The 16,596-nt window shown below is 43.7% G+C and overlaps 1 protein-coding gene across 1 annotated transcript in view; it reads left to right on the top strand.

The window, feature by feature from the left end:
* WASHC5 (WASH complex subunit 5) overlaps positions 1-16,596 on the top strand; it is a 402,037-nt gene that overhangs the window by 203,707 nt on the left and 181,734 nt on the right. Inside the window, exon 22 of the mRNA XM_086966205.1 lies at positions 4,163-4,265. Coding sequence (XP_086822331.1) covers positions 4,163-4,265 — 103 coding nt within the window. The remainder of the gene's footprint in view (positions 1-4,162; positions 4,266-16,596) is intronic.

The raw sequence follows: 16,596 nt of genomic DNA, 5'->3' as shown, positions 1-16,596 counted from the left end.
AGTCTTATCTCTAAAGTTTGCCAAGCTCTTCAGTTTCAGCTTGAGATGTTGGGAGAGGATAAACTAGCCCAAGAAGTCTGGTGCATTAAAGGTTGCCAATTCTTTGTTCTTGTCATCATGTTTTGCTTTCTTCTCCCAGGATTTGCGTAGATGGATCTTATCTGCATTGTAAAGTATTCCTTCCACACTTTTTCAACTGGATCATTCTTGTTTGTTTTCATCCTTTTTAAGCCTTATTTGGTAGGGTACATTCAGCATCTATTTCCAATGTCACATTCCAGAGTGAATGTTGGCAAGCCTGTTGCAAGTGTCGGAAGAGATTTCCAGAATTTTCTTCCTTGTGCTCTGATTTTAATGGTGTTTTGGTTTATGCCACTAATTCTGCTCTGAACGCAATTTGTCTGTCTATTGTGGCTTGAACAACTTAATCAGTGTGTGGTAAGAAATGGTGTCTGACTGAACGGTAAATCTTAGAATGCCGTTTGATGTGGCCTTGTATTTGTAATCGACTTTTGTACATCCGTGGCCCCTTTTAGGTTGTTGGTTATGGTCAGTCATTTGTGAGGGAAAGAATTTACTTGAAGCCTCACATCATTTTGTTTTTATCTTGAGTCAATTTATTGTGCAAACTTTTCCATTACTGAAATGTGGGCCAGAATAGCTCTAGGTGTACGAGTGATCAAGATCAAATAGCCTCCATATAATAGTACAGGTATCTTGAAGTCATCTTTCAGGGAACATTTTAGGAGGATCTCAGGATCTCATACTGTAGGTTGTTAGTGTAACAGAAGAACAGTAACAGTGCGAGAAGATATCCCTGTTTGATCCTGCATTCAGTGATCAGTTAGCCCTTTTTTATTCAACTTAATTTGCGAGGTGTTTTGGAATAAAGCCGAAAAAAGTCCAGAAATGCAACATAGAGAAGCAGTTTCTTTAATGTGTTGTATTTATGAATAATATTAAGAAATACAAAGTTTGATTGACTTTTGATAGACCCTATCTAAATCCCTGTTGATTATGATTTAATATATTTTGTTTTTCTGTTCCGACTAGTGTGGCCTCGAGCCATACTTTTGTCTATCTTTTGCTGTCACCGTCAAAAAGATCGATTATTCTGTGTGACTTTGGAATTTCCTTTTGTCCTTTCTTGTAAAGGTCGATATTCCTCCTTTTTTTTTTATCTTGATTAGATTTTTATTGTCTCGTCTGAGCATTGGAATTTCCTCCACGGGGGCTTTGGGTGGATTAGAATTTTCAGTTTGTTCTTAGTATATCTACAGGTATCCTCAATCCGTGACGGGTTGTTTTGTTTTATGTGAGTCTTGGTGGGCTTCAGTTTGAAAGAGGATATTCTTGATGGCTGATTGAGCTCACCTTGTGTTAAATGTAGGGATTCTAGTGCCCTCATTCTCAATAGAATTTCTTCTGGAGAGCAGGCTTTCACTAGCTCAGAAAGCTTTTAAGAGAAGGCCATCTGCATGGCTCTTGACGTAGCTGTGACTGTTCCAAGGGACACCTAGTGTTTTTTTCCATTTAAGTCTGATCAGAATCATTTTCCCATTATCCAATTTTACTGTTGAAATCCCCACACATGATGATCAGAGGTTTGGACTTAGCAGATTTCATCATTGTCTCCTTGAACTCCGAGAGGTGTTTTTGATATCTGATTTCTTTCTTTGCTGAGCATAAACCCTCTAATTCTCAGCACTGTCTTGTTTGCTCGAACAATATCACATGCTTTGAAATTTTCATAGAGATTGTCCACATTTATGGTGTTGGAGCAGACATCAACTCTGCAGGAAATGTGTGTACAACTGATGTATCTAGACCTTGTCAGATGTGTGGCTCATTTGCTGTGGTTTTAATGTAGCCGTTGTCCATGTTTTCTGTAGTATTATTTTTTTGTGGTTTGCTAGAAAGTCCATGAAGTCCAGGTAAGCATGTTGGCCTGCAAGCAAGCTTGTTGGCCAGCAGATACCCTTGTGGGTTTTTCTGATTCCTGTATCTATTAACCCTGAGTAGGGTTTTTGGAGAGGGTAAAATTTCCATGCGTAATCGACTAGGTTGTTTTGGTTCCAACTAAGAGGTCATGTGTTAGTTTGGGTAACGGACATTTTCCATTGCTTTTGACTGTTGAGTGTCATTCCTTTTGATTGTTCCCTCACGCAATTTATTGACTAGCCATTTTATAACTTTGTTTTTCAGTGATGTTCTTCCTTCATTTCCAGATTGTTGTGACACATTTCACATGATGAAATTACTGTCATAACTTTACTATTTTTATTGCCTCATTTTGGGTTGGAATGGGTTTTGTTTGATCAGTTGTAACTGATTAATTCCATGGTCATTTGATGGCCATTTTGTATGGTCAATTGAGGAAAATATCAGCTGGCTTGGCATCGTACTTTGACCCTGAGCTTACATTGTTGAGAATGTCATGGTGGCAACCCTGCAAGGGACAGTTTCTGTGTTATATAAACTGTTTTTCTCCAACCCATTTGACTTGTCAAAATTCTCGAGTTGAGGTGTCCGGAAATTTCAGATGCTGCCTTCTGCTGATTTGTAGTATAATTAGTGCTGTTTTGCAGATGTATCGGTGTCGATCAGATGTTCGTTGGCCTTGTTATCCTTCAGGGATATTGCTTTTTCTGAGTTTGCTTGGAAAATGGTTTAGAGAAGCAGGGTGTTTTTGATTACCCGCTGGATTTTCTGAGTGCTGCAACCTCGAGTCTTAAGTCATGAACCTCCAATCTGATACAGTTCACTAGGAACTAACTTGGAACAGCAACATGCATTAATCCTCTTCTGAGGTATGGGGATCTGAACGGAATTTCCCGTTTTATTTATTGAAACCATAGGCTTTGATTCACTTAGTCCAGTTAAGATTTCTTTGCCGCTTTCTTCTGATCAGCTGCATTTCTTGATAATCACCAGATGGTTCAACAGGTTGTTGTTTTCAATACCCAAATGTTTGCTATGAGATTTAGGGGATATTGCATCTCTGAAAAGCTTATCTTGCTTGTGCCTCTTTTTGGGTTATTTTCTCTTGTGTTTTGTGCTGGTCCTGAGGGTCCTCCATGAGCTCTTTGTCCTCTTATGTTCCTTGTTGTGGCCATCATATTTGTATGGCAAGTTGCTGAGCTTCGGGTTTGATCACAGAAACACTTTGGTTGTCTGTTCTATATTTTCCTTGTTTAACAGTTGAGACTTGGTGTCCACCTGCGTTCTGTGAGTTGCCAAACTATGGCGTTATAACTGAATTGGCGCTGCCCACTATCAAATCTCTTAATCCGGAGAGTATTATGCAGCTAAATTCAGCACAGCAGTTTTCAGGCTGTAAGTTACCCTCTTCTCTCTTGACTCCCTCTCTGTCTCTTTAAATCTTTCTTTCCTGATTTGGGTCTTACTATTGATCTTACACTGGGTGTCTGCCATATTCTTCTTTGTTGGCTAAATTAGATGTGTTTGATTGTTAATTGCATAGGATCCCCTCAGTACTTAATTTGTTAAAAACAAAATAAGGGCCAGGGCTCTCTTCAGGAGAGTAACAACTCAATTACTAACCATCACACTCCTGCAAGTGGGACAGTTCAGACTGTTTTAGGCCCACCAGCTATTAGAATGGCTTGGGCAGCAGCTAATAGTAATTTGTAATGTATGTTGAATTAAACTGTAACTGTTGTTATGGTCCTCTCTAAATAAGCCACATTGTGACAGATTGTCATTGGTCCCGGTGTTGGCAATTAAGTGCCAGTGCCGAGCACCGAAAACCACCGGTTCATATTAAGCACTGCACCCACTGCTATCTAAGCACTACAGCAGTGTGAAGTGCAACTCCTTACTGGTACCGCTGATAATGTAGTTTTCTGCCCTGGACCCATCTTCAATCATTCACAGACAATCTTGATCTCTTCAACCTTAAACTAGAGTACTCCGCTGAAGATAACACTGTTCGATGAAGTGCAGACGTGCAGAAATGTTAATATGATTTGCCTGTTATCTTTTCATGTTGTGATTGTCTAAATGCAGTTTTTCTTTACATTTACAGTCCACATTCTGCAATATCCTGGAATTGAATAGTTGGGAATGATATTTGTAGGAAAGGTATAGTGGAAAGATTTTCTTTTTCACATGTACTTGAAACTTTTGCCTCTTATTATAGAACTTCTTGAGACTGTTTCACAAGACTGTCCTCAAAGATAAAACCGTCCAGGACTCTTTGAGATTATTGCAGAAAGCGGTGAACCCACTAAAAGGAATTGTAGGTAAGTGCTCATGTTGTGTGTGTTTGTGTGAGTGTGATGTTGGCGATCGCCACTGGGTAGTTATATTTAGGTTTGCGTTTCCACAGGGAAAGCATTTTTTGGTTTGCTTATAATTTTGCCATCATTTGGGGAATCTTCGTAAAACTTTCCAACACAAAACATCTCATCCACCTCCGCTCCTTTCTGGAAAGTTTTGGAGTGATGAGTCAAGTGGGGGCAAGAAAAAGGAGGAAGTCCAAAACACGTTTTTGACAATCACTTTGGTGTAGGAAAATCGAACCGTGATATTGCAAAAACTGCTGAACAGAAGTACACCAAATTTGGCAGAAAGCTAGTGCATGGTACACAAAGTGTGCTTTCTGTGAAAAGGTGTAAATTCAGTTAAGGAAGGTCTATAGCCAAGTGACATAATCAAAATATGTTTATATGAAGATCATGGTTGATATAGCTTACATATGAGATTGAGAATGGAAAGTCCAACTATATATAGATAATCTCAAACAATGAAATATTCTCATTTGATTTTATTGGTTTATATATATTTATCAAATTCTTTTAAGATTTATATATTTTATATTCTTTTTGTGTTTTTCTCTTCTGTTTTCTTTTCTTTTCTTGTATTTGTTTTTCAATATAACAAAAGTCAGTTAAAAGCATACTAGAAAAAATACATAACCAATAGACATGAGACTGAACAAAATGATGAAGGCAAAGCGGTAGATGTCACAACGCGCTTTTCGGCTCTTGAGCCTTCTTCAGGTTACCGTCTATTGCTAAAAATTTGAGCGAACTCAAACCTAATTCTTGGCTAGGATGTGACAGGTCAGTCGATATTTATGTATAGGGGTCCCCTTTTTTCAAAAAGGTGTCAATTCATTCAGTACTTTTTGAGAAATGAATTCTCAAAAACTTTGTATATTACATGCTGTGGTAGATTTGCGGGATTGGCAGTTCTCAAGATGAGATCTGATTGGCTGCTACCACGTCTACAATATGATCTGTTAGATGTTGATTGCAGTAGGTGGCCTACACTAATCACTACACACTTTGTTTTGTTTGCACTGCACGTAATTCCCATGTGGTCATGAACTAAGGAACGTATAACTTGTTCTTCATTGCTTTGGGGCACTTGTCTTGATCCCATTGAGCGAATCTTCCCTGGTTTTGGAGGAAGTCTCGATGATCAAGAGACATATCATCCATATGGTTGGATAACCAAATGATAAGATTGATCACAGCGACAATTGAGGAGAATCCAAGCTTCTGCTCAGTGATTTCCTCTTATTCACAACACTCCTGTTTCTTTGCTTTTCTATTTTTCACTTACTTCTTAGAGTAGGCTTAGGCGCACGATCGGGCCTCGGGCTCAGACACTCTGCTCAGGTAAGAGTCTATACTCGTGATGACCTTCTAGCTTGCAAGGGAACAATCATTTCCCGGTGCTTACATACGCTAGACCTGACGAAAGGCCATCATGCATGTAATCACTGCCCTTTTCAAGTAACGGAACAGGCTTTTGACGAAGCTAAACAGACTACAACCCTGAAGATGGCCTTACTTAACTGTCGATCCCTGCCTGGACATAAGGAGGAAATTTCACTCTTAATCACCCACGGAGATCTCGACGCCCTGTTTCTTGTGGAGACTTGGCTGGGGGCACATTCTGGCCCAGATCTGGTCGAGGCACTACCCCCAGGATATATAGCACAGCATAAAGACCGTCCAGGGAGGGTAGGAGGAGGGATTGCAATTATCCATAGGGAGAGTATAAGCTGCTGACTACAGGATACTAGGATTCAGGGATGTGAAAGTACACATTTCACCCTCCACCCCTCACGTGAGAGCTCGATAGCAGGGATGTTGATCTATCGACCACCAGGCCCCCTTGGCACATTTCACGAAAGCTTGCTGGCGGCGGTGATAGGAGGGGTATGTGCGGTCACGAACTTCCTGCTATTAGGAGATTTCAACCTCCATTTTAACAAGCCAGGAGATAGGGCAGCTAAAGACTTAGAAAATGACCTAGAGAGCTATAACCTTAACCTTAAGGTTCGGCGCCCCACGCACAAGTTAGGAAATACTCTTGACCCCATTTTTACTAACATTGCGACTATAACAGTCCTGGAGCCTTACACTGTCCCCTGGTCGGATCACTCGGTGATTCCTTTTCACTGGAGAATTTCCAGGACGAGTACTACTACTTCCTCAGACAGAGGACTAATAAGACCTTGGACAAAACTTGACTTGGACGAATGGAAGGGACTGTTAGAAAGCAGTAAGCCACCGGATAATCCTAATGTGGAAGGGGCTGTCAATAATTTTAATCAGTGGATCACCCAATCCCTAGATACGCTTATACCGAAAAAACCCTCAACAATTAGGAAGGGAGAGCTTAAACTTCCATGGTTTACCTCAGACTTAAGGGTACTGAAACAAGAATGTAAAAGGGCAGAACGACACTGGCGGAAGGATTTTAGCGTGGAAAGGAAGACCAGTTACAAAGCCACACTGAAGAAATACAAAACCACTCTTATTACCACTAAAACTGCATTCTTTGCGAACAAAATCGAATCCGCCGCCAATGCCCCCAGGGAAATGTTCAAGATTGTAAAGCTCTTGACAAAAATCCTAGATCCCCCTGTAAAAGCAGACGAGCAGGACACAAGATGTGATGACATGGCGAACTACTTCCAGACCAAAATATATAAAATTCTTGAGACGATCCCGGTATCGGACCCGGCCTCACATCATAGTGTACCTCCCCCGGAGGAAAGAAGTGAATGTCCAACACTCTCTGAGTTTGCCCCCTCACGGAAGAGCTTCTCCCCTCTCTGCTGAGGAGTATAAAAAGTGGATCGCCACGAGACCCAGTCCCCATGAAAATACTTAACCAGGCACTTCCAACCATCACAGAAACCGTAATTAAGATGGTTAACACCTCCTTGGAATCGGCTACGGTCCCAAAGGCATGGAAAGTGGCCATGGTCAGATCCCTGATTAAAAAGCCGAACCTCGACCCAGGAGATCCGGCAAACTATCGACCGGTATCCTTATTACCTGGGATGGGGAAATTGACCGAAAAAATGGTAAACATCCAATTGGCTACATTCCTGGAGAAGTACAATCTTCTCCATCCATCCCAGACGGGGTTCAGGAAGGGACAAGGCACCGAGACAGCACTTTTGAGGGTGGTAGAAGAGGCCAGAAGGATTTTGGATGCAGGTGGCAGCGCGGCCATTATCCTTCTGGACCTCAGCGCCGCCTTCGACACGGTAAGTCATCATCTGCTGCTGTCTCGACTCCGGAACATCAGGGTAACCGGGAAAGCCACGGAGTGGTTGAGATCTTTTCTCGAGGAAAGATATTTTCAGGTGTTTGAGGGTAACAACTGCTCTCGCCTGTTAGCGTTACAGTGTGGGGTACCATAGGGGTCGTCCCTTAGCCCCACACTGTTTAATGTCTGCATGGCCCCGTTGGCGGAACTAGTTGCTCCGTTTGGCATCCAGTTAATAAGCTACGCGGATGACACCCAGCTGGTGTTTTACTTGCAACAAACAGATGCTCCCCCGAACAATCTGGCTAATTGTTTGGAGGTGGTAGTAAACTGGATGAATTCAGACTTAACGGAGGAAAAACCGAGCTGATGCTCTTAGGAAAGCAGGATATCCCCGACTGTCTAGCTTGGCCCACTTGTATGGGTGCCATACCACCACCCAAATCAGAAATAAAAAGTTTAGGCTTCTGGCTCGACAACGCTTTGTCCTTCGAAACACAAGCCAGAAAGACCTCTGCAGTTTGTCATGGGATACTCAAATCCCTGCGCAAAATCCTGCCCCAACTCCCTGAAAAAGCAAAGAAGACCGTAGTCCAATCCTTGGTTTTATCACGAATGGACTACGGGAATGCTTTATAACTTGGGGCACCGGCATCCACTTTTAAAACCTTACAAGTGGCTTAGAACTATGCCGCCAGGATTTTGACTGGAACTAGTCGATATATGTCGGCGAAGCCAGCTCTAAGATCACTCCATTGGCTCCCTGTGAAGGAACGGGTGCGATTTAAATCCCTATGCATCACATACAAGATCATGCATGGAGAAGGCCCTTCCATTTTGGAAAATATGATAAGTCCCTACAAGCCCCAACTTAATCTCCGCTCGAGTGACCACAACCTGGCAATCATTCCCAGGATAAAGTGAGCCCGCTCGGGCGGCCGGCTCTTTTCTCTGCAAGCAGCAAGAGAATGGAATGCCCTCCCATGTAACTTGAGGCAGAAACAGACCTTCCTTCAGTTTAGGAAGAAACTCAAAACCTTCCTATTCCCCAGAAATTAGCTTGCAGTAGGAATGTAGATCGGACTAGCCCTAGGGTCACCGTTGCAAAGAGCGCTGGGATGCCTACGGGTAGCCATGCGCTATATAAGTGATTTTACAATTACAATTAGGTGGCCTTGTTTATATCAGACCCTCAGTTCTCTTGGTTATTGTTATTGTGTAGATTGGGTATTGGAACTGAGGCAGGTCTTTAAAATATCCATTTGACCCTATCTCTCTCTGTTGTGTTTTTGATGCGAGTATCCAACCAGCCATGAGCAGCCAGACTTGCACCTCGACAACCTTCGGTCCTGTACATTTGGTGCTGAATGTAGGACCTAGCCTGTGTCCAGGCCCTCTGCCATCAGCCAACCTTGCTGCGCAAACTTTTCCTGTACAGCCAAGGCCCTCTGCCCAACTTAACGCTGCCAACCAATCCCCCTGCAGAGCATTGTCTTTTACCATGTGCAGTGGGGGTTGGGTGCAGAGTCTCTCTAGTCGCAGCTGACCGAGTTTCAAGATGGTCAAAAAAGCATTTTAAGAGCCCTTATCCAGCTAGTCACATTTCTTTAAAAATTCAAAATGAGATTGATAGGAATCGTGGTACATGACTTTCTAATTAAAATGGCAGAGATATACAAAACTGTTAACCCTTTAATGCCTCAGCAACTTTTGTTAAAGGTAATATCTCAAAATCTGAAAGGATTTACACCAAACCAACAGAAAACGCACTTTCTGAATAATATTCTACTTTTGTGCCAAGTTTGGTGTAAATCTGTACAGCTTTAAGCTGTAAGCATGAGAAATGTTTCCTCTGATGGATGCTTCACACAGCAGATTCCACAACATAGGTCTCTGGGATCTAGGGTCTTTGCATGATTCCAAATCTTGCTGGGAATGTACCCAAATGAATCGCGAAGTCATACTCTGTGTTACCAAACATTGTTGAAATGCGCTTATGAACCATTTCCCTTCCCAAGGTCTTTCCCACAGAAGATCATCTTCACACTTAAAATCTTCAGGTAAGTCCAAGTTGAAGAAAAAGCATAGGAAGAAGTGGGAGTCATCCACGTCCCACAACTTTCAACCAAAGTGGTTACAGGGACATCAAGGTTTCCCTGAGTCTCAGTCTTCACCCAGAGTTTACAGGTCCATCGAGAATGCTGCAACAAATAGAGGCTTTCAAGGTGGACATGATGTGTTTTTTCGGCACCTTTCTGGCTCCCTCTGGTGCTCTGTAAAGCCCAGAGGATCCGAGGAGGCCTCCAGTTGGATTACCGTTGGAGGATATGTCCTTTATGCTGTACCTGCCTCTTGACCCCACTGTGGGCTATGCTCTGACTCTGGGCCACGGCTCAAACCAAATTTAACCCTGGAGCCATGATCAATGCTGGTTCTTGCCACATCGATACAAGTCCCATTGCCGGCGATGCAGAGGAAGACCCAATTGTTTTGTCCAACTCCAAGATGAATCTGACACAACCTTGACTGAAGTCGCGTCTTCCACATCCGAACCTCATTTTGACTCTGGTATAACGCTGTCACTGCCCAGGAGTCACCACAAGTAGTTCAGAACGTAGTCAGCGGGGTCTAGGTGACGACAGTGGAAATAAAAGCATGATGCATTCCTTAACTATGATGACAATCTTTATATAGACATACAGGAGATAAGTGGGCTGTACACCTCTCCTGACACTGAGTTGAGTCCCCCTCGCTCCGCAACCTGCTCCACTGAAGAATCAGCTGCTTTTACCGTGATCATTTGGCGTGCTGCCGAAGTGTTAGACCTACAACCTCCTTTCATTGAAGTTAGGGCCAATGTTCTGATGGACACAGGACAAGAAGGGCAAGCTTCCACAAAATCACGTCTTCTATTAAAGGAACCTTAACAGACACACTAATGAGCACTAGGGAAAAACCTTGTTCTTTCCCATCAGTTAATAGGCATGTGGCTAGGAGACGCAGAACTGCGCAAGGGGACATGGCTTTCTTCACACAACACCCGAAGCCTGAATTTTTAGTGATCTAGGCGTTCATGAGTAGACTGAACCCTAACTCTTTCCCTACAACTCCTCCTCATAGGCAAAACATATGGAGGCATTTGGGAAAAGGATGTTTTGCAGCGGGAATCCTTTTTTGAATTCACATGCTGTGTATTATTCAGCCATCTAGTGGTTTGGTAAAGAATAGTCTTTGTTTGTTTTCTTTTTTCTTTTTTTTTTGGGCGTTGTCGACTACCATTTGGTGCCAGGTACGTCCCCAATGTCACGTCAGACGGCACTCTGGAGGTCGTTGTGCGTGGTAGCAATTTTCTGATTATTTTTTCCACTGTTCGGTCTGGACGCAAGACTGGAGGCTCTGAATTTTCTTCCTTTGAACAACCCTTAAAAGAAGAGAAAAAGACGAGAACTTGAGTAAACTCCACCGTCCAGCAACATTGGCACCAGAGAGAAGAACAGAACTCAGAGATCGACATCAAGGGGCAACAAATGGTGAGGTAGGAGACATGGAAAATACAAACTATCAAACAGGAGACTCCCTCTACCAGAAGGGTCAATCTCTGACAGTGAGGAGAGTCATGAAACTCATGGGCATGATGGCGTCATGCATCCCACTCATCCCTCTTGCCCGCCTACAAATGCGCCACTTCCAAGAATGCCTTACCAACAACTGGTCTCAAGCCACAGGGAGTTGGGAGGATCAAGTGGTTGTTACGCACAAGCTGCAAGCAGAGATACAATGGTGTGCATCCAACAACATAACACAGGGGAGGCCTTTCAAGAACCCAACTCCTTCTGTGACAATAACAACAGACGCATCCCTCAATAGATGGGGAGCGCACGTCAAACAACTAAGGGTATGAGGTCAATGGAACAAGCATGAGCCAACGGAGGGGTCGGTCAGGAGGAATTTCCTCGCTGAAATCGTGAGTAAACACAGCAGAGAGAAGCACTGTCTCCACTACGCTAATATAAGTAAAAATGGGACCCTGAATTCCGTTTTTTCGACAGGTGCTAATTAGCAGAAGGGACCCTGACGTTTGGTTGGCTCATGAAGCATTTCTACCCCTGCAAAACAGTATGTTATCATTTTATAGGGGCATGAAGTGTCTCTTTTCCTTACAGGGGCACTAAACAGTATGTGTACAATCCTTTGACCACCAAGGGTGTTATGTTCTGAATAACGCTATACGCCAATCTACAAAAAGTGTGTGTTTTATGTTATATGTCAGTGAGTCTAGTTTGTCACCTAGTTTTAATCCCACTATAGGCACGATTGACACCTATAGTATGAGTTTCTACCGCAATTTCTGTCACCTGTAACCACTGGTCACCTTACCTATGGTTTTTGAAAAGTAGACCACCACAAAAAAAAATGTTGTCTTCTTCTCTTAACAGGTCGACTATTAAGCGGTGTTTTGTTAGGTACATTGTTTTACCTGCACTATAGTTCTCACTTTTATTAGAAATTCTAATACAAGTTAGAGAAACGTGAGTAAGGTGGGGATTTGTGTACCCCATCCTGAAGAAGGTGTTTTTACACCAAAACGTGTCGACGCACACAGAGAGGAGGTAATGCACATTGTTTGCGTTACTAACCTCCCACACTTTATTTTAATAGGACCAGCCCGGGGGCCCATTAAAAAAAATGTTGTCACCCCACGAGCCAGGTACTTTTTAAACTTCACTAACTTAGATCTAAACCCCACCATACACTCACATTTAAATACCCCATCCACACCACACATAGTCATTTCAAGTGCTCCCGCGTATCCGTAGGTCGCAGCACGCCGTACCCCGTAGAGGGGTATGAGGACCCCAATGATGAAGCGTGACACCAAGGGGCCTGTTGGTGTGTGAGGGGACCAAAAACAACAAGGGTGTTCCCCAACTTTGGAGGACACGCCCTACACTCAAGGAGTTGATTCCTTTTGTTTATTTACATTTGTCTAGGGAGAACAAATCCATTTCGATCTATTTCTCTCTCTCCCCCTTTTGTTATTGATAGTATACAACACAACAGAAGATCTTCTGAGTAAGCAAAATAGCTGCTCCCTCGAGTGGGAATTAGACAGCAAAACAGTACAATACATGTTCAAAATCTGGGGAACACCAGTGATAGACCAGTTTGCAACAATACAGAACAGGAAATGTCAGTTCTTTGCCTCGAGGTATCCTCACCACCTGTCAAAAAGGAATGCCCTGCCACTAAATTAGAGGATATGTATGTTTTTAAAGAAAGTACTCAGTCACTGGAAAACAATTGTACTCTAATCATGGACTGTAATATGCTCTTTCTGTACGACGACTCTTAATTGTGTATTCATTTTTACCATTTTTTATGTTCTTTTTTATTGATAATATGTACTTTTATGATTGTCTTACAAAGCAATCGAATAAAGTCAATTCTGACTCTGATTCTAGTCAGTCAGAGACATCTGCATACGCCTTTCCACCAATACTCCTAATCCAAAGAGTACTAGAAAAAGCAAGACCACCAGGAACAACCCTAATTGTCATTGCCTCACAATGGCTGAGACAGACATGGTACTAAATTCTGCTAGATACAAATATTAATATATATATTGTTTTTTTTTATATACTGATTTTGAAAGTTTTGTATACAAATGAATTTTTTAGGTCTGCCTTTCTTTTTAAATGTATTGTAAATGGTTTTAAGTAACTGTGCAATATAAAATAAAAATATCACTCACTCCTCTTGCTGGGAGTCAAATAATCCAGAACAGAGTAGACAAGTACATGTTGACAATGAAAAGGGGCCAAATCTTTCATCCGGAACCATCAATGCTACATTTAGCAGCTTGGCACCTGAATACGTAGAGTTTGGTCACCTCAACCTAGCACAACGAACAATGGAAATTTTAAAGGAGGCAAGAAAACAAACTACAAGAAAATGCTAAGCTGCAAAATGGAAGTGATACACCACTTGGTGCACAGCTAACAATAAAATAAACTCTATCAAAACTTATGAAACAGTGATCATATATCTAACTCATCTCCTAGACACTCACATCAACTACTCAAGCTTAAAGGTACATCTCGCTGCCATCGTAGCGTACACAAGAGGGAAAACATGCAAAAGTTTCTTCACAAGACCCCTCCTAAAACGATTTCTTGAAGGATCTAAAAGAATTGCTCAACCTACACTAGCTCCAGTTCCCATGTGGAGTCTAAATACAGTGCTCACACAACTTATGACAAAACCCTTTGAGCCCATGCATAAGGCAGAACTTAAACACATCACTTTAGAGACAGCCTTTCCCATTGCCATTACATATTTGTGAAAAGTAAATTAATTACAGGTGTTACCCATTCAGGAACCATACATGCAAATCCTCAAGGACAGGGTTATTTTAAGAACAAACACACAGGTCTTACCAAAAGTGGTATCCAAATTTCACTTCGATCAAAGTATTCTCCTTCCGGTTTTCTTCAAAAACCCACAAACAAGAGGGGGAAAAGCCTCCATACCCTGGATGTAAGGAGAGCACTACTGTATTACCTACAAAAAACTGAACAAACCAGCAAGACCAATCAGTTGTTTGTTTCCTATGTACATATAAACACAGGTAAGCCAGTCACAAAGGCAACAATCTCGCGATGGATAGTCCAAACCATCCAACTATGCTATACCGCCTCTAACAAGGAATTAACGGTACGACCAACATCTCACTCCACTAGTCAAGTCAAGTCAAGTCATATAATTTGTATAGCGCACTACATACCCAGAGGGTTTCAAGGCGCTTAGGAAGGGGAGGAGGATTATTTGTCAAATATCCACGTTTTAAGCTGCTTTCTGAACGCTAGGTGGTTCTGGGTGAGGCGAAGGTAAGTGGGGAGTGAGTTCCATGTTTTAGCAGCCAGGTATGAAAAGGATCTGCCTCCCATGGTGGTCTTGTTGATGCGAGGTACAGTGGCGAGGGCTTGGCTGGAAGAACGTAGTTGGCGGGAGGGGGTGTAGAAGGACAGTCGAGAGTTGAGGCAATCTGGTCCGATGTCGTAGAGTGATTTGTGTGCGTGGGTAAGCAGTCGGAAAGTGATCCTCTTATTGACGGGAAGCCAGTGGAGGTCTTTAAGGTGACCAGAGATGTGTTCGTTGCGTGGGATGTCTAATATGATCCTGGCTGAGGCGTTTTGGATTCGTTGGAGTTTCTTCTGGAGTTTAGCGGTGGTTCCTGCGTAGAGGGTGTTTCCGTAGTCCAGTCGGCTCGTGACCAGAGCGTGGGTGACTGTTTTCCTTGTTTCGGAGGGGATCCAGCGGAATGTTTTTCTGAGCATGCGAAGAATGTTGAAGCAGGAAGAGGATACGGCGCTGACTTGTCTGTTCATTGAGAGTGAAGAATCCAGGATGACGCCAAGGTTCCGTGCGTGGTCTGTCGGGATGGGTGCTTTTCCGAGGGCTTCCGGCCACCAGGAGTCGTCCCAAGCAGAGGGGGATGTACCTAAGATGAGGACTTCAGTTTTGTCTGAGTTCAGTTTCAGACGGCTTTGTTTCATCCATTCGGCGACTTTTTTCATTCCTCCGTGTAGGTTAGTTTTGGCGGTGCTGGGGTCCTTGGTGAGAGAAAGGATCAGTTGAGTGTCATCCGCGTAAGAGATGATGTTGAGGTTGTGTTGGCGGGCGATGGCCGCGAGGGGGCTCATGTATACGTTGAAGAGGGTGGGACTGAGTGAGGATCCTTGAGGTACGCCACAGATGACTTCAGTGGCCTCGGACTTGAATGGTGGAAGGCGGACTCTCTGGGTTCTTCCGGTGAGGAACGAGGTGATCCATTCAAGTGCTTTTCCTTGGATTCCGATGTTATTGAGGCGTTGTAGAAGGGTGCTGTGGCAGACTGTGTCGAATGCTGCAGAGAGGTAGAGGAGGATGAGGGCGACTGTGTCTCCATTGTCCAGTAGAGTTCGAATGTCGTCTGTTGCTGCGATGAGGGCGGTCTCAGTGCTGTGTTTTGCTCGGAAGCCAGATTGAGAGGGGTCGAGGGATTTGTTGGCTTCGAGGAAGGCGGCGAGCTGGTTGTTGACGGCTTTCTCGATGACTTTGGCCGGGAATGGAAGAAGCGAGATGGGGCGGTAATTTTTGAGTTCGGTGGGGTCCGCTGTTGGTTTTTTCAGAAGGGAGGTGAGTTCAGCGTGTTTCCAGTCTTCTGGGAAGGTAGCGGAGTTGAAGGAGCAGTTGATGACGTCTCGGAGGTGAGGTGCTATGACGGAGTCTGCTTTGTTGAAGATGTGGTGTGGGCATGGGTCTGTGGGGGATCCAGAGTGGATGGAATTCATCAGGCGGATGGTGTCCTCAGTGGAGATTGGGTTCCAGGCGTCAAGGGTGTTTACGGGGGGGAGATGGTCAGCAGATGGTAGGGAGGGTTGGTTTCCGGGTTGGTTGTCAAAGCTGTTGTGGATGTCTGCAATCTTGTTGTGGAAAAAAGAGGCTAGGGAGTCGCAGAGGGTTTGAGAGGGGGTGATGTCGTTGGAGTTGGCCGAGGGGTTGGAAAATTCCTTGACGATGTTGAAAAGTTCCTTGCTGTTGTGGGCGTTGTTGTCAAGTCGATCCTTGAATGCTGTTTTCTTGGCTTTTCGGATCAGTTGGTGGTGAGTGCGGGTGGCGCTTTTGAAGGCGTCCTTGGTGTTGGTGGTTGGGTCTTTTTTCCAGGCTTTTTCAAGGGAGCGGCAGAGTTTCTTGGATTTCTTAAGATCATCGTTGAACCATGAGGCCTTCTTGCTGCCAGGTTTGCTTTGACGTTTTTTCAGTGGTGCTAAGGTGTCGGCGGTGTTGGATAACCATAGGGTGAGGTTGGCGGCGGCTTCGTTGGCGTTAGAGGAGAGGGCTGGGGAGTTTCGAAGGAGCGATGCGGAGATTTGGTCCGTGGTGATTTTGTTCCAGTTTCTTTGCAGGGTAGGTTGGGAGTGGTTGATGGGTTTCGGCTTGTTGTAGGTGAAGTGGACGCAGCTGTGGTCGGTCCATAGGAGATCCGTAGTGTGGCTGAAGGAGACATGATTGCTG

Source organism: Lissotriton vulgaris, chromosome 4_1 (genome assembly GCF_964263255.1).
Source record: "Lissotriton vulgaris chromosome 4_1, aLisVul1.2, whole genome shotgun sequence".
NCBI lineage: Eukaryota > Metazoa > Chordata > Amphibia > Caudata > Salamandridae > Lissotriton > Lissotriton vulgaris.
Note: the sequence above shows the minus strand (reverse complement) of the source record. Positions and strands in the feature narration are given on the sequence as shown.